Genomic DNA, 25,849 nt, shown 5'->3' on the forward strand with positions numbered 1-25,849 from the left:
AAACAATTGGGGAATGAGGTGAAGAGCAATGACCAAATCCAAAGCTCGTGCAAAATAATCCGCCTCATTATTATCCCATAAAAAACCCTTTTGGCAAAAGATTTTAGAAGTTTTTCAAAAAAAAAAAAAGGGATGCTTTTTGAATAAAACAATCTCGAAGGGGTACATAAAAATAACCCTAAATTTAACCCTCAAAAACTTCTATAATCTTAACAACATAACCATGTGATCCATAATACAAAACCATAGACAATTACTTAAAAGACTTTTAATAATTATTAATATATTCCACTTATATTATATATTCAATATCTTATTTTAATTTACGATATAAATTTAGAAACGTTAAGAGTACTATATGATGTTTCCGTTAAAAGATACATATAATATTAATTTGTAATATAAATTTCTTTACAGAAAGTCAATTATCAAGAGTAGTTTAATTATAGAAATTCAAACATATAAGCCGGCTTAGATAATGTAAAATTCACTCTCAATAGTTAGAGTCGAATTCACTTTCAAAAACTAATTCAAAAGAAGAGGGAATTTAACACTATAACAATCTACCGAATTAACGATTTAGGAAAAATATAATTTTTAATACTATAAAATTTCAATCATATCGATCGTTCTTTGATCTCTCATTTCGTTTAACAAAATTTCGTGTTGACTTCACTGGAAATAGGTTTTGGTTTCGTGCAGGCTGCGGAATTCTTTCTTGGAGCAATCATTCTTATATTTTAACCACAAAAATAATCGTCACCTCTTGCATCACCATCTCCTTCCAAGAAATTCCTCCTCCTTCATGTCCTTTATCCCTTTTCCCTTCAGTCCTCCCTATATAATCTTCCCATTTCTCTCTTCAAATCTCATATCCAGCCCTTTCTCTTTGCTTCGTTTCAATGGCAGTTTGTCAAACTTCAAAGCCATCCTATCCTCTCCACTCCAACAGATCATGCCACCGCACTTTGTCGAATCCACTTTCATGTCCATCTCTCAAAAGGGTTTTCGTGGAAACTGAAAATAACGCCATAGATGATGACGACCTCTGGTTCAGAATTCGAGAGGAAGCTCAATCAGATATCAAACAGGAGCCCATTTTGTTCAACTACTATTGTTCTTCAATTCTATCACACGTTTCATTAGAATCCGCTCTCGCAAACCACCTGGCAATGAAGCTGAGCCATCCCACTCTTCCCATTGACACTCTTTCACAAATTTTCATCACCATTGTGGGTGATGATCATGGCATCCAGACGGCTATCAGAGATGACCTGAGGGCTGCGAGAGAACGTGACCCCTCTTGCATAAGTAACGTACAATGTTTGCTACATTTCAAGGGCTTTTTAGCCTGCCAAGCTCATAGAATTGCATATAAACTTTGGTCACAAGGTAGGTCTAGTATGGCACTACTAATCCAAAGTAGGGTTTCGGAGGTTTTCGCTGTGGACATCCATCCGGGGGCTAGAATTGGACGGGGGATATTGATCGATCATGCCACCGGAATTGTGATCGGAGAGACGGCCGTGGTCGGGGACAATGTGACAATTTTGCATAATGTGACACTAGGGGGTACAGGGAAAGTTTCAGGGGACAGGCATCCGAAAATTGGAGATGGGGTGTTATTAGGAGCAGGGACTAAAGTTTTGGGGAACATTAGAATTGGTGAAGAGGCAAAAATTGGTGCAGGGTCAGTGGTTTTGAAGGAGGTTCCTCCTAGAAGTACTGCTGTAGGAAATCCTGCTAGATTAATTAAGTAAATGAAAAGATTTTGTTATGGATAATTCAATTTTAATTTTGAGTTATTTGATGATTAATTGAATTCAAATTTGTTTTCTCAACAATTTATTCATAGATGTTGGATGTTTGTCTTGGTATGAAACGTACAATGAAAACTATCATTATGAATGTAACAGATATTGTCCGCTTCGACACTACAGGGCCTCACGGTCAGCGTCTACCAAGTATAGGTGCTCAGCAGATATTGTCTGCCTGTCCACTTGGCATTATAAGGCCTCACGGTTTGCATATAACGAGTATAGGTGCTCAGCAAATATTGTCTGTTCATCCGCTTTAGCATTATAGGGCTTCACAGTCTGCGTTTACCGAGTATAGGTGCTTAGCAGATATTACCCATCCGTCCATTTTGGCACTATAGGGCCTCACAGTCTGCGTTTACCAAGTATAGGTGCTTAGCAGATATTACCCATCCGTCCATTTTGGCACTATAGGGCCTCACGGTCTGTATCTACTGAGTATAGGTGTTGAGCAGATATTGTATGTGACTGTCCATCCGCTTTGGCACCACAGGGCCTCACGGTCCGCGTCTACCGAGTATGGATGCTCATCAAATATTGTTTGCTTTGGCACTACAGAGCCTCATAGTTTTGCTATTGGGCTTCAAGCCAAAAACGTGTCTATTGAGTATAGGCCTATTAGTCCTATTTAAACACTCAATTATCCTCATATAGGAGCGATGTGAGACTTCAAGAGTCACAACATATATAAATAATAAGACTTTATTAAATAAATATACAAATGACGTGGTACATCGGTTTTATTTTAACATTTTTTTCTTATAAAAAAACAATTCTCATTGGAGATTATAATGGCCCATTATTAATAACAAGATGGATCAACCATTCCTCCAAAATTTCGGCCCATTCAGTTCTAAGTCCGGCCCATCAAGATCCGACCCAACTCTGATTTAAAATCAAAAAGTCAAATAAATAATTACAAGCCCGCGCCGCTCACGCCAATTCAAAAAATTTGAATTCAGACAGCGGCCTTTATGCCACGTCATCACCTTGTCAGAAAACCCCATTTTCAAAAACCTTAGCAAGAACTGCCAACAGTACAGACAAAACTCAATCTTAAAATCAAATCTTCTCCTTCTTCTTCTTCTTCTTCTTCTTCTTCTAATTCTCTCCTCAAAGGAACTGTTTATCCATCTTTCACTTATCAAATCATCACCTTGTTTTTCATTTCATTCGATTCGGAATCATATATTTGCTCGAAATGGCAACCAGGTACAATTCGTACGATTCAAGGTCCTCGACATCATCTTACTTTTCAGATCCATCTTCGTCAGCAGAACTCAAAACTAAAACCCTCAAACCCAGTTCAACTTCGCGTGCACTTGTCAATTCTAAACCTTCAGCTAATAAAAATCAAAACTTGACCAGCTTGGTCAAGAACTTGGTGCTGCAGAAGAAATCGTCGTCGTCGTTGTCGTCAACAAAAGGGTCGGGGAATCGGACAATGGGGCTGGTGATACCGGCGGATGTGATAGCGGAGGATCTGAAGAAGACGGCGAGGAAAGGCGGGAACTTTGGGGGATTACAGAGGAAGTTGTTTGGGAAAGGGGAGAAGAAGAGTGAGGTTAAAGCTTTGACAGAACTGAAGGGAGGAAATAATAATGCGAATACGAGAACGTTGGCCATGGTTTTGAGAAGTGAGAGAGAGCTTTTGAATGCTAATAAGGAACAAGAAATGGAGATTTCTCAGCTTAAGTCGTTGCTCGAAGAGAAGAACAGTGAAGTAAGTCTATTTGCTAAAAGTTTGTATTATGGTTTTTGATTTTAATGCGATTGATTGAGCAGAATTAAAATGGGGTTCATCTGAAATTAATGCGAATATTTGTATGGAATTTGCAGGTAGAGAAGTTGAAAGATTTGTGCTTGAAGCAGAGGGAAGAGATTAAAGCATTAAAGAGTGCAATTTTGTTTCCAGATGCTATGAATTCTCAGCTTCAAGAACTGCTAGAGAAGCAGGGTTCTGAGTTGAAACAAGCCAAACAAGTCATTCCACATCTACAGAAACAGGTTACTTCTCTGACAGACCAGCTCCAGTTCCTTGCAGAAGGCCTTGCTGAGGTATTGCTCTAATTTCATACATTTTCTTATTCAATAAGATTGGTGAATGAATTAAGTTTGATTTTATGGTTGAATATGTTTGTAAATCTTAACTAAATTCTTACTTCTTGCTATTTTAATTAAGTAGAGACTTGTTTGGCTTTGGATGGCTGATTAAATTGGTTAAACAGGTGAAGGCAGAAAAGCATTCAGGAAGAACAGGTTTACAACGACATGGTAGTGATCCAAGAACACCCACATATGATTATGAAGAGGCTGCTAATTCTCTGGTAAGCTCCCCACATTCAAATGTGCATTTAAAATAACAGTTGTATTTATTGTGTTGGCCAAACCTGAATTTACAATGGATGCCTGGTTGATCTTTTTCAAAAACTTATTCAGGAGTTCAGCTCTGAGGATGCAACAACTCCTGGCAGTCCAGATGACATGTTTCTCAAGGATTTGAATCCCTGTTTAACACCTTATTGTGCCAAGACAAAGTCCAAGGTATGCTGTACATTTCTGATCTTTTCTTGCTTAGTTGTATCACGTCGAATCTAACAACGATATCATTGGTAGATTTAAGATGATTATTTACATCGCAAAATTTGTTAAACGACTGGTGTATTGTAGGAATTTGAGGCAGTGGGCTATGATTCTCTTGAAGATGAAAGCTTATCTGAGAATAAAGTGCAAGTCTCCAGTGAGGTTGGGTTCAATTCTCACAACAGGAAACTATCCAAAAGTTCCGACTGTTGCCAGAATTCAAACAGAGGAAGCAGAATGGCTCGAGCAGCTCGTAAATCAGATGAAAACAAACGCACTTATGGAAGACAAATGCACCATAACGCTTTCTAATCTGCTTGAGGGTCATTTATAGTTTCTGCAACATTTCTTTCATCTTCTGTTTTCTTTTGTTACCCTCTATTTCCTCTTTCTAGATTATGAATATTCAGTCTTTGGTATCCAATCAAACCAGTGTTTGATTTAGAGTAATGGCAATAGCTCCTTGCTGTACATGGTTGATTTTAAGCACATGAATAAAGAGTGGAAAGTGATATGGAAGTTGAATACTCATCAATGAAATGTCCTATGGACTAGGGAGCCATGAGTTGCCATAAATGAAAGGCTATATCTTTGAATTACTATGTTGCGGGATAAACTTATCTGCAAAGAACTTGACAGAGGAAATGTAATGGGAAAATTTGAGATTAGTGAAGAGAAAACCTCTTTATTTATGGATCAAGTCGACAGTTTTCTAACATACTCTTCAACATAGTTACTGCTTAGGTAGCTTATAACATTATCAAAAGAGTTGTTCCTTGAATTCCTCAGGCCATGCCACCATGGAGAGCTGTCCTGATTATCTGAAACAAAGCTGCAACCAGGAATTGAGGAAATAAATTAGATAAAAGAATGAACTGTTTATAAGTATCATAAGGATATCCGAACCCTTAAATGCTTTGATGATATGACATCAATATGTATCGTCTTTCTTAAAGAACATGGACACTAGTAATCCAGCAATATTCATCAACAACCATACAAGATACAACATAAAAACATATGCAGATAACAAATTTCAAGAACCACAGTACGCCAATTGATGCATGTTTAGTTATTTTTCTCTTCAAGGATGGTTATTATAAATAGTCAATGTCTTCTGTGGACGTTCTAACTGTTCTGAAAAAAAAGACTAAATTTCACAAACTCTTATCAATTCTTATACTTCTGGATTGAGATCTGGATTTTCAGTCTACATTCACTCTGTTTAATCAATGTGAACAAGTTTACATAACTTCACATAATGATCTTTTAGGCAAATATCATGCAATTTCACACCACAAAAATCAGTTTAACAATGAAGAAATTCGATTGATTAATCAGGCAGAAAAATTAGTCAAAACCATATAGATCTATCATAGATAGAGCTGGTATTTAAGGAGATCTGCAACAAAGGCAATGTGAGAAAGAGAAAGGGCATACATGATCCTACAACAACAAAGACGAAGAAGCCAAGCAGAATTGGGCCAACTGGGTAGTCTTTTCCTTTCTTCACTGAGGCTTCAGGAACAGATCCCCTCTTCGTTATGTTCTTCTGGAACTTGATGATCTTCCTCTCTGCAAGCCTCTTTGAGGTAGTCTTTCAAACCCAAATAACAAAAAACAAAGAAAACATCAAAATTTTCCAAAGAAAAATATTAATGAATCAAAATCTTTATTTTCCCACAATTGTAATGTAAAAGATGAGAGATTTACCATGTTGAAGACGCTGTTACAGAGAAGGCTGTTTATTTTAATTTTTTTTTTTTTTTTCTATAATTGGGGAATCATAAGATTGAAAGAAGAGTTATGAAGAGGAAACATGGGGCTGGTGTCCTGGTTTCAAAAATCCGTGGCTTTGAAAATTAAACACTTGTTTGCCTGTTTCAAGCCATGTTTGTCTGGTTTGTTTTTGGGATTTTCTGCTTTGTCGTTTCCTTAACAGCACCAAGTCAACAGATTTAGTATGTGTCTACGTTTGGTTTGGTCTGGTTTCTGTTATGGTAAGGACTTATTTATTGCTCACCTTCCATTTTTAATCTATCTGAAATAGGCATGACAATGGGACGGAGATTCCATTCACCGTACCCATCCCCGCCCTCAAAATCGCTCCCTACCCCCACCCCATCTCCGTTACGAAGATGACAGAAATTCTCCTTCCCTACCCCAAAGAGGGATACTGGAGGCCCATCCCCGCCCTGTTAATTTTACATAAATATAAATTAATTTGAGCATTACCAAACACAATAGTTAATTTCCGTCCATATGATAAACACTTAAATTAATTGTTTAAATATAGTTAATTTTACATAAATATGGGTTAGGGTTTGTTCTTGTTCAATTGTTTCGGGTGAGAGAAATTAGAAAAATATGGGTTTATATAGATAGGATAATTGTGTAATTAGGTGAAATATAGGATAATTGTGTGACTGGGTGAAATATAAGGGTATTAGTGAAAACTGAAAAGTATATATATAATTTTTAATTTTATATATTATATACGAGGGAGGGAAAATGCATCACCCACCCCCGCCCCATCCCCAAGGACGGGGATTAAAATGCCCCCCACCCCCACCCCTATCCTCGAAAAGATAGGGGCTTCCCCGCCCCATATGGGGCGGGCCAAGACAAATCCCCAGAATTCTGGGGAACATTGCCATGCCTAATCTGAAAAGACGCCAAGTGCGGAGTATTTCTTATAATAGTAATTACTTAGTATGGATTTACCATATTAAGTTCTTAATATATATATATATATATATATATATCCAAGATACACATGAATATAACCTATCTAAAATTTAGATGCCAATGCCATCTATTATTTCCACTTTAATGTTACAATTCATCGGATTTCTTCTATTTTACAGAAAAGAACATAATTAGAATGGTGTAAAATGACAGTAAAAAAGGGGACTTTACATCCATTCAAAGAGAAAATCTTCCAGTCAATGAATACACATGCGACGTGTGGGGATTTAACATTGGTTAGTTATAAGTGTATCCATTACTAGATGGTTTTTCAAAGAGTAAACCACATTTTCCCACGCAAGGTTTGGCCTAAAGACACTTTCCCACTCGAAATGTTTCAAAACGACACTTTCTCACCCACATGCCAGATCCATTAGTAAAATCCGTTCTAAAGAAAGGCAGGATGGTCAATTTACATGAAGCTGCAAAAATCAAAATTCAAAATCTCTTTAGTATTCGAGGGTTGTGACGGTGGCTGTCTTGGTGGTACCCATGGAAATTGGTGAGAGGCTGCCGCCAGTAGTGCTGTGTTGTAGAAGGCAGATTGGAGGTGTGGTGGTTGTGGTTGGCTGTGGAAGCTGTATCGCAACAGTGTTGAGATGTGGAAGGCAGGAGTGACACATTGAAGTGCATAAAATTTGAGTTGAGTGCAAGCAATTAAACATATGTTCATTTTAAAAATAAGAGCAATGTTATGTTTACAACTGACTCATACAAACAGACAAAAAACAAAAGATATAATAGTCATTTTACATAAATTTTGCGTAATTTTTATTTGATTACTTGACTCAGTTGTACGCAAAACATTATTGTAAAGATAGGTGTCCAGATATTCAATGTCAAATAGTCATTGCCACGATTGAAAGGTACAAATTCTACTCATCATACAATAGAAATAAATAAATGAATTTCAATTTCTATTATTAAGTTTAATCAACACATACAATGACTATTATTTCGTTTCATGGCAGGCACCACCGTTCCCCAAAACCTGTTCAATTGTACAAAAATGAGAATGACAGGTCCATAAACAAATGCCATGTGCATAAATGAAGGGAACTTTATTTGGACCATTCAAAAACAAAGAGTTTTAAGTGACCAAAGGAACCTTTTCTTCTATGTATAACAAGATTCTAATATACGGCATGTACACAAAGGGGAAAAAATTGAAAACATCTGTTTACTCTATCAAAATTGACAACATCTGTTTACTCTATCAAAATTGAACGCCCCTGCAATGAAATCCTGTGATTGAGAAGTTATGGGCCAGTGTTGTATGAGGTGTTGTGTATGTGATTGCTACAATGTCGCACCTTCCAGGGGGGCATGGGGCCCAAGGAGAGTTTTAATATCCAAGACTGTATAGGATCAAGCGTTTGAACCATAACTCGTTTACCAATTGTGTAACTGAGCAGTAATGCTCTTTACCACAGGGTGATATTCTGTGTGCAAGTGTCTTTTAGCTTTCTCGGAACCAGGTTGCTCAAGCCACTCATCATATAGGCTTTTCACAAGAGGATTCTGAAAAGGATCGGCTGCCAACACCTATTATATATTAAAGAACAATCATGTTAAAATATAGCACTAACCGCACGCGAATAAAGCGCATAATTAAAAAGAACTTACAAATAGATGTTGCATGCAAGTGTAGTATAATACAGTCCAAATTTCCACAGTGTACATTTTAATCATTAAGGTGTTTCTGAATATATTGCTCGAAGGAGTTTATAAACAGTGTTTTGATGGACTATATTTGGCTTCCAGCTAACATTGGATAATGCATCGAGAGAGAATGGGGTCTTTTCATTCACATACAACCATCCAAGGTTTGATGAATTAGGCTGATACCAACAAAATCACGTACCAATAATATGCTTGTGCATGTGATTACTCATTTCAAGGAACTCACATTTAATGATTATGCAATCCAACTCTAACATTACACAAAAACTTAATATGTTTTTCCAAGTTATAAACAAGCTAACCAAGAAGACCACAAGTCACAGAAACGAAGTTCTTGACTAAAGATGATTACTTACATTTTCCATATAGATGGTTTCCAATGACTGAATCAATTCTTTTGGAGATTGCCCTGACTTTGGCTTGATTTGACCTCCACCGTTCAAGCACCCTGTTTAAAATATGCTGGCCCATTACTATCTACTCAGCTTTTTGCTTTGACATTAAAATGGAAAAAAGGATGTGCTACCATACAAATTTAACATCCATATGTACAAAACATTTAAAATCCAGTAAAAAAGAGAGAAAGAGGGGGGGGGGCGGCGCTGTGGGGGAAGGATGGGATGAAAAAGAATATTAGAAAAGAGGTTGACCTGCAGGGCATGCCATGACCTCCACAAAATGATAATCACATTTCTGCATTTTCACTTTCCTGACAATGTTCTGCAGGTTCTGGAAGCCATAACATAGTGCAAACTTCAACACTGTTTTTCCCTCCACCTACATTATAAGAAGGAACAAAATGTTATAACACAAATAAAACGTAATACGTAAGTCCTCTGTGCAGTAATCATACAGCAATAAAGTGCATCACATGCGGCTTAGGTAACCTGGGTTCACGCTTAATTAATAAAAAAACAAGCTGGCTCTTCAGGCCTAGCACCAGCTCCAGTTTATTATGTATAAATACTGATATCCCAATTAATAGAAAAACTTATGTTTGACAGATAAGCTTCTCATATGCTTATAAGATGAGACCAAATTAAAAAGATAACTTACTTCCAAAACCACCTCTCTGAAATCAGAATTTCTTATGGTTTTGAAGTTCAGTTTGCCTTCTAAATTTTTTCCAAAGAGCATTTTAGCAGCATATCGGAAAACTGTTTCTGCATAACCTCCAGAGCTTCCAGGGACCCCATAAAGATGCCCTTCTTCATCAACATTTGTCAACCTGCATGAAGGTTGAAGGAACTCTATATCTAATCAGTAATTCTAAGTGGCATGAAGAAAACCTTAGAAAATTATCTTTATTCTTACATCTTATCAAGAGAAGATTCCTCTAAGGCTTTAAAATCAGCTGCTTTTAACTGCAAAATTGACATAGAGCAACACAAAATTATAAGTCATGATTACTTTCAAAAAAAAAAAAAAAATCTCTCAGAGAACTAATGAAATTACAACAAATGAAAAGCTTCATCTCACCTGTATCAAATCCAAGACTTCACCGGATGTCAAGACTGAATCAACCTCAGGAATCATAGGACCTTCATTATTATATGTTTCTTGAGAATCCACTTGGAAAACGAAATCATCCCTTGCAGCTTCAAGCTTCTTATCATAACAGGGCATCACAGTCACATGGTAAATCTCTTCTGGCCTATTAAACAAGTATTTCCAATTAAATCATTCACTTACATTAACCTAGACAATAAGATTCACAAGTGTTTGGGTGTTCTACAACTACGCAGAATTTCCTTAAAATTAAAGCTTAAAACACATTAAATCTCATTCCCTATAACTCATACCAAAAATATGCCTAGCATTCCAATTCCAATAAGAAAAAGGGCTCCAGTGGATAAGTATCTTTTTAATGGAAAGATTACCTAAGACCCAGTTTTTGGCATACATGATGTTTGATAGTAGCTCCAATTGTTTGTTGGGGGCTCTTCACCGAAGAGACATAAGGCAGAATATAAGATCCAAGTTGTTTTTCAGCATAGCATATCCAACCTACAATTAAAGAAAGATGTTCATATGACAGTATTCACCTAGGAAGCCTCCTTCCACTGCTAAAACATCATCTTCCTCTGCCCCTCCCACTCTTCCATCTCTCTGTGCATGTGTTTGTGCTTTAACAATAATGTTTGCTTGTGCATCTTAGAACACCATGCATTCACATACAGTGTATGGCAGTTTTTAGAGCCAAGCTAATAATCATACAGTTGCCTTACATACCTGGACATGCTGATGAAAGCATGGGTAAGGAGGATTGAGACTTTTCATCATCAGATTCTTGGCTCTGTCTGTGCCGAGAAATAAACTCATTACAAGTTTCAATAAGCGTTATGTCTCTACTGCAACTTGTGTCAAACACAGCTTTTACTCCCAAAGACTTCAAAAACGTTGTAAGTTTCTTGAAAACCTGAAAAATTAGAAAATAACTTGCAAGCATTACAACCACAAACCAGTTTCACTCTAAAGTACCAAACTCTTTGCATATAACAATCACTCACCAACTCAAAATCATTTACCAAATATTTAAAAAATTCACACGATAAACTACAATTCTTAATATCAACCTCACTCAAGAAATACCCGATTGCTGATATCCTAAATTCATATCATCCTCAATTACAACAAGCATAAAACAAGAAAAAAGCCATTAAAAATTAATGAATAATAAGAGCTTGACCTGAAGTGGAGAGAGGCCGAAATGAACAGCAACAGAAGCTCTGGACTGTGGAGATAGTGAAACAATGACAGCCTTTCCTTTATTAATATTAGATAAAAACTCATCCAAACTTTGCTTCTCAAGCATTACTGTCTCAGCTGATGTTATGCATCCGCTACACAGGTCCAAAACCATCATAAATTTTAAAATTTCTCATTCATATATGATCAAAAATCCAAAAAAAAAAAAAAAAACTTGAACAAAAAATAAAAAAATCAGCTTACCTACAAGCTAAGCAATCCTTGAGTGATATTTTTACCGGTTCCGCTTGCTGCCTGCTAGAACTAGAAACCTTCATCAAACCAAAACAATTTCCAAAATTACCGAAAGGGTAACATATAAATTCACTAAATGAAACTAAACTTCCAGGCAAAATTCTTTCTTTACCTGGGGTTTACCAGGGTTTCTAGCGGTGGCTTTTTTAAGAGAAACTACGCAATTCTGCGACGGCGCGATAAAATCACTAAGATCTCCGGTTCTTAACGTCGGAGAGAACTTCTCAGACATCTCTATCGAAATTCGGAAGCTGAATCGAGCGTGGTAACCGGTGGATTGTTCAAATATCGAGGATTTTTAGAGCTGAATTTAGGGTTTGGAAAATTCAAGGCAATATGAGATTACAAAAAAATAGATTCTGTGGATCGCGGTGAGATTGTCAACCAATAGGATTTTAGAAAGCTGTTGAAACTGTAAAGTCAAAGATCAGTTAAGTTGCTGAGTTGTAAGTTCTTGGTGCGTTGGATTGGAAGGCACGTGGCGACCACGGTCCAAAGCAGTTGGACTTGGCATGCAAGTAGCACAGAAATATTTTGCTACCATATATTATAATTTGGGCAGACAAACTAAAAATCTAATGCTTCTATTCTACGTAACATGTGGAGTGGCCACTTCCCATTTCTTCGGCTGCATGCTTCGCGTCTATATTGTAAGTATGTAGTACTCTGTCGGTAAGGTTTTCCTCTACGCAAAATTATTATAATCCTTTTTTTTTTTTTTTTTTTTTTATAAATGAGATATCCGACACAATTATCAGTCGAGTCGACCTAATTCTTAGGGTTATAGAACACAAATCTAATAGACCAAGGTAATTGTACAGTATAATAGGTGTCTCTCCTAGTGACCGACCCAAAATTTTTACACAGGAAGGGCCCCATCACTCTGCCACTGTTTGTCAATCAACTAATGAAAACATAAGAAAATAACATCTAATTCACAAGGAAATACAATAAAATTTTTACGTGGAAAAACCTCTTCAATGTGAAGAGATAAAAAAAACCACGGGAATCTAGCGATCCACTTAAATCCAATATAATCAAAAGAGTTTACAATAACTACAAATCCACCAAATATTCTATACAAATTTAGAACTCAATCACAACCCTAACAAAAGTAAAATACACCAAAGTTTACAAAAAGATAGATTACAATCAATCCAAATCCAGATCCGCATGTAAAAGGGAAATTGAGAATTAGGGAAGAAAAACTTGAATATAAAAAAGACAAAACCTAACTTTTTAATTTTTTTTTAACCTTTTAAAAAAAAAATTTCAATTTTTTTTTAAAAGTTGAGGGCAGGCCTGGGCCTACCCTCAAGGGACCTGGGTCCGCCCCTGGTCTCTCCTACGACTTGAGTATAAAACATTTTAGGTATAACTAATTCCACTGGCTAAAGGGCTTGCAATCTTGCCTTTGATAATTGTCAATTCTCTTTGTAATACATGTAAAAAATGAATACATAATTACTATAAGGGTGTGTTTGGTTGGGAGTTATCATTTATTATTGAGGTAATGTCATATTATATTATTTAATTTACTACTTCTGTTTGTCAAGTAATATAAGATTTCGGTAATCTTCCAAAACCAATAATAATAATTATTGGTTATATAGGTGGTAATTTGATTATCTCATTTTTCTTGGGTATTTTAAGATTACTTGATAGTCTTAATTTTGTTACAATTTTATCCTTAATTATTAAAATTTTTGGACCATAATGTCTTTATTGTGAAATTAATTTACATGAACATGCTATTACAATTTTACTCCTAATTCATCAAGTTTTTGAACCATAATGCCCTTATATTTAAAATAAATTACAGGCCACCTAGGACCACCGCTGCCTACTAGCCACCACCATTGGCCGGTGGTCGCCAGAATAGCGGCCAGAGTGATGGTAAAAAATAGCTAGATGGTTGTAGATCTGGCTATTAATACATGCCGCACGATGCCATAATAGATTTGGTTGTTAACAGCCAGATCCATGGTTGTTAACAGCCACAGATTTAGCCGTTAACAACCATTGATTTGGCTGTTTCTAGCTAGATCAGCATGGTTGGCCAGATCCAATCGGTTGTGCAACTTTATGGTGACTTCTGGTAGTGTTCGATAATGGCTTGGGGTGGGTGGGGGTAATTTTGTTCGAAATAAAACTTTTATGTGGCTAGGTTGTTTTAGTGAAATCTCAAATGTAAGGGGGTTAAAAGAAATGATTCCAAAAATAATAATAAAATAATATTATATTAATATTTAAAAAAGAGGGTAATTTAGTAATCTATATAACATACATGCTAATTTATTCATCCCACCCAAACATATCAATATAATATACCCACAAATTTATTATAACCTAATCAACACATTTCTCTTAACATTCACAGATAATCAATTTTTTTCATTAATATAACATTTCTAGTAGTAGAATATTCACTAAACTAAACGTATGTTAAGAGAATTGTTGGTTATAATCACGTCTCTAATAGTTGTCAAATCTTCTTTTGACATGTATAAAAAGTGAGTTTAATATGTATTTGTTTTTGCAAAATTTTATGTGTCCCATAGGGAGTGAACGACTCTTGCAAATTCGACTACAGTTAGCACTGTTTTTAATATGAGCAATGCTATAGTTACCGAAGAATGAGATCGAATTCATGCACCAAATGACGTGACGCCATCCTGTTTTCTTGAAAAAAGAAATTCATAATTAATCGACGGTCAGGATGACGTCACGTCATTCGGTGTACTAATTCGGTGCGCATTCTCCAGTAACTGTATTGTTTTCCTTTTAATATTATATTTGAGAGTTTGTTTATTGGACTTATTTATGGTAAAAGCTTGAGAAATTATATTAAATGATATTATTTACAGCCTTGAAATGAGAAGTAGCATTTTTTTTAAGAATAATACTACACATACATCATTCTCATACAACATTATGTGGCAAGATATGATTTGGTGAAAGTTTAATTTTAACTTTAAATTAGCCAATCATATATTGCCACATAATGTTGTATGAAAACGATATATGTATAGTATTACTCTTTTTTTAAAGTGTGAAATGTCTCAAGAAATCGTACAATTCTATTACACACAATATTATGGGACGAAATTGCCCCCACAGATATATAAAACTTATAGTATTCACCCATCTTCTTCAACCCTAACCTACCCCTCCCTCCATTGCCAAAATTCAAACTTTTAATCCTAAACCACCCTGCTCCTATTTGTGTCAAAATCGAGCAGAATTTGAATTGAAATACTGGTTTTGTATTTAGGGTTTTTGATGGGATTTTAGGGTTAAGAATGGGAGATATGTTGAAATGTTGTTGAGAAGAGTGCGAAAATAGCCGGATAATTAGGTTGTATGGTGGCCAAAATTTGTGTATTTTGGTCGAATCAAGGGGTTGGATTCAACCAAAAAACATAGGTTTTGCTAGAGAAGATGAAGTAATTTGGCCAAGATAGGTTATATCCAAGCGGTCGAATGACATGGTTTCGGCAATAATTGATTTGGTATAATTATATATTTTTTTTATTTTATCTTAACTGTTGGAGTTGATAGTTATGGAGTGTTATTAAGAGAAACTTGGGATTAAGCATATATGGTAATTCAATTACTTGGGCATTTGGGATTGGTCCCAAAAACCTGGCCCAAAGGACCAGTCCTTGTAAGGACCGGTTCTAGGAGGGTCTGGTCCCAAACCAGACCAGGCCTATGGGAGGAGGGACCGATCCCTTGATCGAGCCCTCCTCCAAGGCCCAAGCTTGGGACCGATCCTAACCTGGGCCCAAACCCTTTTGCTTAATTTCAAAAAAGTCATCTGTAAAATATCTAAAAACCCTTTGAAAATTTTGAAATTGACAAAAATATTAAAGAATAAATTGATATTTTACAAAAAAAAAAACAATTAATACAACACGACTGTTGGCTGCCAACAGTTATAACCGTTAGCAGCCAACGGTCATGCGGTTTTGGGCCGCCCCCCACCCCCCCAATATCCTACACTATAAATAATCCCCCACACTTCCAATTTTCACACCAATTCTCAATCTCTCTACTCTAACCCAATTACCATTCATATTTTCTTCAATTCAATTTATATTTATATTTATAATTTATTCATTTTATTTATTTATTTTATTCAATTTTTTATATTTTTCAATATCATCTTTTATTCATATTACTATTTTTTTTTCATTTTAATTATTTATTATTTTATCATAAGTTCATAATGGAATGGTCAAATGAGTTCTACGTTCCATCCACCGAAGAAATGGAAGGGTTCGATCCATTTTCATCCTTTCCAGAGGCAGTAGCCACAATTCAATGACAACAACCACATTCAGTCGAGATGGGGTGCAGTCAAACACAAACGAGTTGCGACTCCACAGCCCAACTCCCCTGACCGTCAAAGAGGATTGTGTCCGATGTATGACGAGACTTCACCAAATCAAAACGGACAAAGGCGAATGGGGAAGAGGAAGAATCGTATGGGGTATGTAATTTCTGTGGAACCGTCATCAACATTGAGAAGGGGACTTCGACGATGCAATGACATTTGGAGAAGAAGCACCCCCAAATAATGCAGCTATCTGGTTCATCTTCAATCGGACCAAGTAAGCAAAATCAAACTCAATTTAATTTTAATCCACAATCCTCAACTCTGTTAACATGACAATAAAATGCACTCCAAGCACGAGAGGAAATAGCAAAATACATAGTTGTTACGGACTCTCCCCTTTCTTTATTTGAAAATCCTTATTTTATTCACATGATTAAAAATACATTTTGTCCAACGTATACCCCTATTAGTAGAAGTACAAGTAGAAAGAACATACAAAAACTTTATAACCAAATAAATGTTCAACTTAAAAACGAAATTCAAAATTTTAGGAATATATCTATTGCACTTACTTCAGACATATGGGCTTGTAGGTAAAAAACAGATTTTTTAACTGTCACAATACATTATTTAGATCATGGTTGGGATTTACAACAAAAATTGATAGGTTTTAGACTATTATATACTGCACATAATGTTGACACTATTTATTTTACAATATTTGAAGTTTTCCAAGAATATGTATTAACTGATAGAGTTGTAGCACTAATGCTAGATAATGTATCTGCTAACACTGCGGCTATCTCTTTATTTGAAAAGAGAATAGATCCGCGCGGTGAAAACAATTTTTTTCACCAGAGATATGCGTACCACATCATCAATTTGATTATTAAAGCATGTCTAGAAGTTATAAATTCAAAGATTGAGAGGGTGTGCGCGGTTATCGGATTCATCATCGGTGGTAGCAACAAAAGATGACATGAGTACGTCAAATATTGTAAGCAAGAGAACCCACCAGCTCGACCTTTGAAGTTATGTATGGACATGCCCATCCGTTGAAACTCCACCTACTTGATGTTGGGAAAAGTTTTGCTAACCATAAGATAAATTACAGATTTCGTCAACCGAAAGAACTATCCAGAGGAAGTTGTTAGCTATGATGATTGGATGGTTTTCGAACTTTTATATTCATTTTTTAAAGTTTTTTATGAATCCACTAATACATTAAGTGATATTTATTATCCTACTACTAATTTAGCATTAGATATTTTACTTCAAATTTCTGAAACTTTTGCTAAATATATATATAATGACGTCTTAATGGAAATTGTTTCAAAGATGGAAAAAAAATATGAGAAATATTGGTTAGATATTCCATTCTTATATGGATTAGGCCTTGTTGTAGATCCTAGGTTTAAATTACATGTAGTTAATTGTATAGTTACTGAGATAAGCCAATATTTAGGATATGATTACGTATTATTTGATTAACTTTAAGCAAGAATTGGAAAACTTTTTTTCTTTATATCAAAGCAGGTACAATGGAACTAGAATGTCCAGCAGAGACGACCAATAGGACCTTGATGAAGACAACTATCAAGAATCGAGCATGTGGACATATATGGAACATGACGGCGGAAGTAGCAGCTCTAGCTCGTACATACATGGACCAAATGAGTTGAATTGCTTCCTACAAATGGACATGCCCTACATGACAAAGAAGGAGAAACGTGAGATGGATGTGCTTCAATGGTGGAAACAACGTTGAAGTCGGTTCTCCATTGTAGCCCAAATGACACGTGACATTTTATATGTGTCGGTTTTTACAATTGCATCCGAGTCAACATTCTCAACAAGTGACCGAATTGTTGAAGACAGAAGATGCTCTTTAACCAATGAGATGATTGAAGTGATAACGTGTTTATGGGATTGGACTCATGCAGAGAGAAGACTACAACAGCACCCTGAAGATCCTGAACTACTCAAACTCTTTAGGAACACAGATTTGAACGATGTAAATATTATTGACGATAAATAATTTAATAAAAACAATTTTATTTAATTGTTTATTTGTTAAGTGTGAATATTACATTTATATTAAAATTAATTAATTAAATTATCTCATTAAAGTTTAAATTTAAATCCCCATATTTATAAATAATTATTAATTATAATTAACCATTAATTAATTAATTATTTATTTATTTTTTAAACTTAATTGAAAATTTACAAATCTCCCAGAAATTACATAAACCCCTTTATTTGGCCCTAAAAAAAATTAGGCGGGTGACCGGTTCGAATCCTGAAATTTCTCGTGGTTCCAGGCCCATGAGAGACTGATCCTAAATGGGACCAATCCCGTTGGGACGGGTCCCTGCCCATGTCTAGGTAATTGGTTAAAATGGAATTAATGTTTTTAATTATATTAAAATGGAATTAATGGTTAAAATTGATATACAACAAGTTAAGATGTACACATCATTGCCTTCCGGGAGTACTCTCTAATTAATTCCTTTCAATTAATTATGTGGCCCTTCTCGTTAATTATAATCTCATACACTGATTGACACTTCAACTAGCACAATTAATTAGAGTCTCACTTCAATTTAGTGTCTATTAATGAGCGTTGAAATTCAGATTTTAAATAACTTCCCGTTTAAAATTTTATCCGATTTTTAGATTTTAAACTAATATTTGGGGAAGAGTAGTGTAACAACTCCCCGTCATTGCTCTGCATTTCAATTATGGATACTCAGATAATGAATCAAACCCACTATCACGATTCTTCACTTAAATCACGAGAACACTCATATAAGAAATCGAACTTGAGATTATACCTATCTACTAGAGGTGTTTGGTTTCGGATACTTTATATTTTTTGAAGGAATTGGAACCAGAACCGATGGTTCCTTGAAATTTGGAACCGATTCTGGAATCGACTCTAGACACCCAAAACCAAAACCTGTAACAACAGTTTCGATTATGGTTCTAAATACCCTGTAAAATTACACTTTAAACCATTACCTTAAATAAGTTTTTAAAAGGGCAAAAAAACCTTGAAACTTAAAACACAATACCCCCCCCCCCCCCCCCCCCCCCCCAACCCCCCCCCCCCCCACAACCTTGAACCAAACTACAATTACAAATTATAAATTCAAAATTCAAAATTCCATTATTTTGTAAAGATAGATTTTCAAAAGTCAAACTAACTTACTTTAAATGTTATGAAATATAAATATAAATATAAATGTATTCACATTACTTTTTTCTACAAAAGTTTTTATTAACACCTCTACTCTTTAATTTTATTTTATATTAGTTCCGATTCCTAACTATAGGAACTGGAACCGCATAATAACGGTTTCAAAAATTTGGAACCAAAACCTATCCGTTGATGGCTAATTCCGAGTAAGAACCGAAACTAAACCCCAAGTACCCGTGGGTTTCGATTCTAATTGGTTCTTTTGAACACTCCTACTATTTACACTATCTCTTATTCGCCCTAATAGACTACTCACCGATAAATAAAAAGCTTTAAATCATTATAATAATCATATATTATATTGACCGTAAAACTCGGATTTATCTTTTACATAACTAAACTCAGAATAGAAAAGAATTACGATCATCTCGTATATGTCTCTCTCAATTTAGAAAGACTCGACATTGTCTCTTACCCAACTTCTTTTTACTGGGCTCATTCGAAAGAGCACCACTTGGGCCAAATTTTTTCCATGGGCTCATTGGGAAGAGTTCCTCTTCGGCTAATGTGGTAATGGGTAATTAAAATGCAGTTTATTCCATTAATTTATATTAATTTTGGATTAACAGCAAGCTCAGAAGACACAAACCTATGGAAATGATAATAATCTACAAAACTCAGCTTCTTTTATTGTCAACTGCAAACTTCCAGGATTTAACACAAACTACTAAATTACATCAACCTTTCAAGCAAGGTGATCGAGTTTTGACTGACTGATTGAATTAAAAATGGCGCAACAGTTTTGCTTAATTGATTGGCCTACCACCTGCCACCATTTTTAGACTTGATCCCTCCATACAAACGGAAGAGACTGAATGCAGAAATGCAAGACAAAACCACCATGCTGAGGCTCACCAGAAGTGCTGAAGCTATTCCTTCTCCAACTTGGTTGCAGAATTTCCCATACATATCACATAGTTTCATCCACTGCAGCTCTGGCTGTCCCATCTTTGCAAATGCTGCTGATTGTGCCGCTGCTGCCACCGCCGCCACTGTCAAGTATGCCATCACCTGCATAATATTACACATCCCAAATATCTTATCCCAAATTCTTTCAATTTAGGACTGACAGATTGAGTGTTGATAAGTTTTCCACCAGGGAGATTAGTTTTTAATTAAGGCCATTAATTGATTTAGTTGCCTGCAGGCTGCATCCACCAGGTTGACTTGCCTTAGCAAATGCATTAAAAAAAAATAATAATAATTTCCCTGAGCCATTACTGCTCTGGAGACTGGAATCAATCAATTCCTTGGCTGTAGACTCACACTGCAACTTGGAGGACAACTGTTCCAAACATCAAACTCCATCTCATGGTTCCCGTGAAGTCAATAAGAAAAATCTTATGAGTTTAAGCTTCAATTCCATCTCTCTCTTAATGTTAATTAAGTGTTACTAATTAACCATGCAATTATGGAAACATTAGCTGATAAAACATACAAAGAGAAAACATATTAACAGTTAAACAAGTACCTGATCTCCAGAAAAAATTGCCCAAGCTAGAGGCTTGTTGAACAGCAAGCTTCCTTTAAACATACCAACAACACAGCGCACACCTTGTAACAAAGAGTAAGTTGCAGCTATTCCATTGGCTATCACTAAAAACCTGCAGGTTTTACACAATAGAGGCCCAAAAATTGTGTGAAAAAGAGCTCAAGGAACAATGGAACATGCATGAGATGAGGTTATAATTAAAAAAGTTTGGAATCTTACACAAGAGCTTTCATGTCGGTAAATCTGGCTGTCTTTCGGATTGTGAAGATCTCTTTGACCTGAGAATCAGTTCCCACAAGAACAGCAGCAAGAACACCTAAACCACAAATCACACATCTCAAAATCAGCTCTACAACCCTGATTCTTCTGTCAACAACCTTCAGAAAAGTGCCATGGTACACTGGCACATTCCCTGGACTCACACCAACACCCAAGTAACTCATTTCTTCTGCACAGGAATGAAGAAACACTCAAAGAGGGGCAAAGGGGTTTCAGACAAAGATCCAGAAAGTATTTACAAAGACATCAAGTTGAAAGTTTCACTACTTAAATAGACCCACATGAACCGCAATGGTTTTAGTGATTCACGCAAGATTGTGAGGTTGCCAAGTGGTGAAAAGAAGCTCTAGAGTTGAATGAACCCCACCAAAAAAAAGACACCTCAACCTGCACTGCAGAAACCATTAAATGTGAAAGAGAAAACACTAGACTCAGCTTTTACAATTTTTTTTTTCTTTCGCTTTTTCTAGGAAGAAGCCACAGTTTTTTGTCCCAACTCCCAAGGAGGAGGTCAGATAAGGAAAGAGGTGCCTCTAACTCCTGTTATTGCATTGAATGAAGGCCATTATAGTAGGATATTTGATCATCCATGTCTCTTGTTTAGGTCATACTAAAAAGAACAAAAATGGCCTTAGATTTCATAGTTTGCTTCAAGCTCATGATCAAATGATGAAAGTGGGAATCCTAGAATTCTTTATTTCCACTTAGTGGTGGGCCATTTGGGAGAGTAGATTATGGGTTTGTGTTCACATCATGTTAATATGATTTGCAATGTGAACAGATTTTTATTTAAGATAAAATTGGTGAAGCATGAAAGCTTTTCTTTGAAGGAAACCTTGCCACTGTGACTCTGTCAATCTGATTGGCGCCACTGATTGAAGTCCAAAAAGCCATTTCCAAGTTCCAACTACTTAACTCCACTACTGTACCTACTTAATTTGTCTTCAAGCTTTTTTTTTTTTTTCTAGATGCTTATCAAAATGTGATGTGACATAGAAATGATGTAATCTTATTATTCAAAGAATCTATTTCATTGTTGGATAGAAAATATTACAGTACTATTAGATTTTTTCCTTTTACAATAGTCTTTTCTGAGATAGACAGGGGGGTTGGGAGGAGGGGCGGATCCCCTCTGAGGGTAGGCCAGATTTAAAAAAAAAAATATTAATATACAGGCTTATAAAACCTATCCTTGGATTTAAAAAAAATTGATAACTGTTTTATATATATATAGGCACATAAAAAATTTGCTATAAATATATATATTTTAAGCCCACGTCATATTAAAATTTTAAAACTTTTGCCATTTTTCTTCTCTACGGCTTCACCTGTTTTTTATGATTTTATCTCCAAATTTTTTTACTCTCTCATTCTCTATTTCTTTTTCTCATGCTATTCGCTCTTAAAATTTTTGAAGGCTGAAATTATTGAATTTTTCATTACTCAAGGTGCCATAATTAGCTCCGTTTTCTGTTTTATTAGTTTTAGATATATGTATTGATTATTTCAAATTAGTTTATTGTAGGGTTCTTTTTCTCATGCTATTCACTCTTAAAATTTTTGAATAATGAAATTGTTGAATCTTTCATTACTCAAGGTATCACAATTAGCTTCGTTTTCTGTTTTATCAGTTTTAGGTATGTGTATTGTTCATTTCAAATTAGTTTATTATATGATTGAATCATGTTTTTTTTTTTAGAGGTTTTTTAGTCTAATTTGAGAGAAAAATACCTGGATCTTGTGAGTTTATTTTGTGTTTTGTGTTTAAGAATAAATCTACTTTCCCAAATTAAAACCTTAACTATATTTTAAAGGACGTTATTCTTCACCCACCACTTTCCTACATTTCAAACATCACTGTTTGTTTGCTAAAAATTATTAAAGAAATTTGAGTTACTATTTATTTTTATCCCAAGAAAATTCCTTATTTTTTATTAATTCATACTAAAAGTCAACGCAATGTTGACTTGATTTAAGTTTTACCTAACTTTAGCTTATGTTAAGTCAGATCAAAGTCATCAAAATTTATATTATAATCTTTGGAAGCCAAACAAGAAAAAAAAAAAAAAATTAAAAGAAGGTTTTGCTTAAGGTTTACTCAACACATTTACTCAAAATTTTGCTTTTCATAGATTTTTTCAAGTACAAAAGTATTGTCTTATTACATTCTTTTTTCTCATGTTCTTGATGTTGTATTATTTTCTTTGCTTAATGTTTGATNTTCAATACTCATGAACTAAGTTTTTTTTTTTTTTTTTTTTTTTGTAATAAATGAGATATCCGACACAATTGTCAGTCTGAGTCCATCTAATTCTTAGGTTTATAGATCACAAGTCCAATAAACCAAGGTAATTACACAGTATAGTAAGTGTCTCATTTGTCAATCATCTAGTAAAAACATAAAAAAAATAACATTTAATTCACAAGGAAATACAAGAAAATTTTTACGTGGAAAAACCTCTTCAATGTGAAAAGATAAAAAAACTACGGGAATCTAACGATCCACTTAAATCTAATATAATCAAAAGAGTTTACAACAATTATAAATCCACCAAAAATATTCTATACAAATTTAGAGCTCAATCACAACTCTAATAAAAGTAAAATACACCAAAGTTTACAAAGAGATGGATTACAATCAATCCAAAACCAGATCCGCATGTAAAAGGGAAATTGGGAATTGTGGAAGAAAAACTTGAATATAAAAAAAACAAAACCTAACTTTTTAATTTTTTTTAACCTTTTAAAAAAACTTTTCAAATTTTTTTTAAAAGTTGAGGGCAGACCTAGGCCTACCCTCAAGGGGCCCAGGTCTGCCTCTGGTCTCTCCTACGACCCGAATATAAAATATTTTAAGTATAACTAACTTCACTGGCTAAAGAACTTGCAATCTTACATTTGATAATCATCAACTCTCTTTGTAATACATGTAAAAATTGAATACATAATTACTATAAGGGTGTGTTTGGTTGGGGGTTATCCTCTATTATTGAGGTAATGTCATCTTATATTATTTAGTTTACTACTTTTGCTTGTTAAATAATATAAGATTCCAGTAATTTTTCAAAACCAATAATAATTATTGTTGGTTATATAGGTGGCAATCTAATTATCTCATTTTTTTTAGGTATTTTAAGATTACATGATACCTTTGTTAACTTTGTTACAATTTTATCCTTAATTATTAAATTTTTTGGACAATAACACCTTTATTGTGAAATTAATTTACATGAACATGTCATTACAATTCTACTCCTAATTAATTAAGTTTTTGAACAATAATGCCCTTATATTTAAACAAATTGCAGGCTACCTAGGATCACCACTGCCCGCTAGCCACCACCGTTGCTGGAATAGTGCACGACATCAATCTAGCCGTTTCCGTCCAGATTGATGGTCGAAAATAGCTAGATGGTTGTAGATCTGGTTGTTAACGACTAGATACATGTCGCACGATGCCATAATAGATTTGGCCGTTAACGACCAAATCCATGGTTGTTAACGGCCATTAGCAACCATTGATTTGACCGTTTCCGGCCAGATCAGCACACGGTTGGCTATATCTAGTCGATCATGCGCCTTTCTAACGACTTTTGATAGCGTTCGATAATGGCTTGGGGTGGGTGGGGGTGATTTGTTCGAAATTAAACTTTTATGTGGTTGATGTGTTTTAGCAAAATCTCAAATGTAGGGTGGTTAAACGAAATGATTCAAAAAATAATAATAAAAATAATATTATATTAATATTTAAAAAAGAAGGGTAATTTAATAATCCATATAGCATACCCATTAATTTATTCATCTCACCCAAACATATCAATATAACATACCCACCAATTTATTATAATCTAATCAAGCACGTTTTCGTTAACATTCACAGGTAATTTATCTTTCCATTAATATAACATTTCTAATAATACAATATTCCCTAAACTAAACATACCTTAAAGAAAATTGTTGGTAATAAATTTATAATCACGTCTCTAATAGTTGTCAAATCTTCTTTTGACATGTATAAAAAGTGATTTTAATATGTATTTGTTTTTGCAAAATTTTATGTGTCCCTTAGGGAGTGAACGACTCTTGCGAATTCGACTACCGTTAGCACTGTTTTTAATATTATATTCGAGAATTTGCTATAACATCAGCATAATATTACTTTATACTAATAATAGGATGATCTTTTGAAGTGTGTAGGACAGTTAAAGAGTTTGTTTATTGGACTTATTTATGGTAAAAGCTTGAGAAATTATATTAAATGATATTATTTACAGCCTCGAATTGAGAAGTAGCACTTTTTTTAGAGTGTGAAATGTCTCAAGAAATCGTACAATTCCATAACACACAATATTTTGGGACGAAATTGCCCCCACAGATATATAAAACTTATAGTATTCACCCATCTTCTTCAACCCTAACCTACCCCTCCCTCCATTGCCAAAATTCAAACTTTTAATCCTAAACCACCCTGCTCCTATTTGTGCCAAAATCGAGCAGAATTTGAATGGAAATACTGGTTTTGTATTTAGGGTTTTTGATGGGATTTTAGGGTTAAGAATGGGAGATATGTTGAAATGTTGTTGAGAAGAGTGCGAAAACAGCCGAATAATTGGGTTGTATGGTGGCCAAAATTTGTGTAT

At 34.9% G+C, this 25,849-nt stretch overlaps 5 protein-coding genes across 6 annotated transcripts; 2 read left to right on the plus strand and 3 right to left on the minus strand.

Moving 5' to 3' along the window:
• The first annotated feature begins 881 nt into the window (after positions 1 to 881).
• Positions 882 to 2,491, plus strand: LOC116131966 (serine acetyltransferase 1, chloroplastic-like). The gene has a single exon (XM_031417646.1). It carries the CDS (start codon positions 903 to 905, stop codon positions 1,758 to 1,760), a length of 858 nt encoding a protein of 285 aa, XP_031273506.1. The 5' UTR covers positions 882 to 902; the 3' UTR covers positions 1,761 to 2,491.
• A 198-nt stretch (positions 2,492 to 2,689) lies between these two features.
• On the plus strand, positions 2,690 to 4,941 carry LOC116131980. Its single transcript, XM_031417669.1, has 5 exons — positions 2,690 to 3,540; positions 3,657 to 3,875; positions 4,046 to 4,144; positions 4,257 to 4,361; positions 4,488 to 4,941. Exons 1-5 carry the CDS (start codon positions 3,019 to 3,021, stop codon positions 4,710 to 4,712), a joined length of 1,170 nt encoding a protein of 389 aa, XP_031273529.1. The 5' UTR covers positions 2,690 to 3,018; the 3' UTR covers positions 4,713 to 4,941.
• A 145-nt stretch (positions 4,942 to 5,086) lies between these two features.
• On the minus strand, positions 5,087 to 6,395 carry LOC116131996 (stress-associated endoplasmic reticulum protein 2-like). The gene is made up of 3 exons (XM_031417685.1): positions 6,114 to 6,395; positions 5,841 to 5,997; positions 5,087 to 5,232 (listed from the first exon to the last, which is right to left on the minus strand). Exons 1-3 carry the CDS (start codon positions 6,114 to 6,116, stop codon positions 5,186 to 5,188), a joined length of 207 nt encoding a protein of 68 aa, XP_031273545.1. The 5' UTR covers positions 6,117 to 6,395; the 3' UTR covers positions 5,087 to 5,185.
• Positions 6,396 to 8,069: 1,674 nt separating this feature from the next.
• LOC116131935 (protein NAR1) lies at positions 8,070 to 12,245 on the minus strand. Of its 2 annotated transcripts, none has more exons than XM_031417607.1 (11): positions 11,947 to 12,245; positions 11,784 to 11,851; positions 11,521 to 11,674; positions 11,064 to 11,250; positions 10,712 to 10,838; positions 10,311 to 10,485; positions 10,146 to 10,195; positions 9,888 to 10,059; positions 9,482 to 9,608; positions 9,188 to 9,279; positions 8,070 to 8,693 (listed from the first exon to the last, which is right to left on the minus strand). In XM_031417607.1, the coding sequence occupies exons 1-11, from the start codon at positions 12,064 to 12,066 to the stop codon at positions 8,541 to 8,543; spliced, it is 1,425 nt and encodes a 474-aa protein (XP_031273467.1). In that variant the 5' UTR covers positions 12,067 to 12,245; the 3' UTR covers positions 8,070 to 8,540. The 2 variants fall into 2 exon arrangements, with proteins under 2 accessions (XP_031273467.1, XP_031273468.1); XM_031417608.1 differs by having other exon boundaries at positions 11,784 to 11,834; positions 11,947 to 12,088.
• Positions 12,246 to 20,145: 7,900 nt separating this feature from the next.
• On the minus strand, positions 20,146 to 21,728 carry LOC116131955 (CASP-like protein 2B1). Its single transcript, XM_031417633.1, has 4 exons — positions 21,491 to 21,728; positions 21,150 to 21,378; positions 20,910 to 21,042; positions 20,146 to 20,449 (listed from the first exon to the last, which is right to left on the minus strand). The coding sequence occupies exons 2-4, from the start codon at positions 21,371 to 21,373 to the stop codon at positions 20,198 to 20,200; spliced, it is 609 nt and encodes a 202-aa protein (XP_031273493.1). The 5' UTR covers positions 21,374 to 21,378; positions 21,491 to 21,728; the 3' UTR covers positions 20,146 to 20,197.
• Positions 21,729 to 25,849: the final 4,121 nt, after the last annotated feature.

This window comes from Pistacia vera, unplaced genomic scaffold (assembly GCF_008641045.1).
Source record: "Pistacia vera cultivar Batoury unplaced genomic scaffold, PisVer_v2 Contig246, whole genome shotgun sequence".
Taxonomy (NCBI): Eukaryota; Viridiplantae; Streptophyta; class Magnoliopsida; order Sapindales; family Anacardiaceae; genus Pistacia; species Pistacia vera.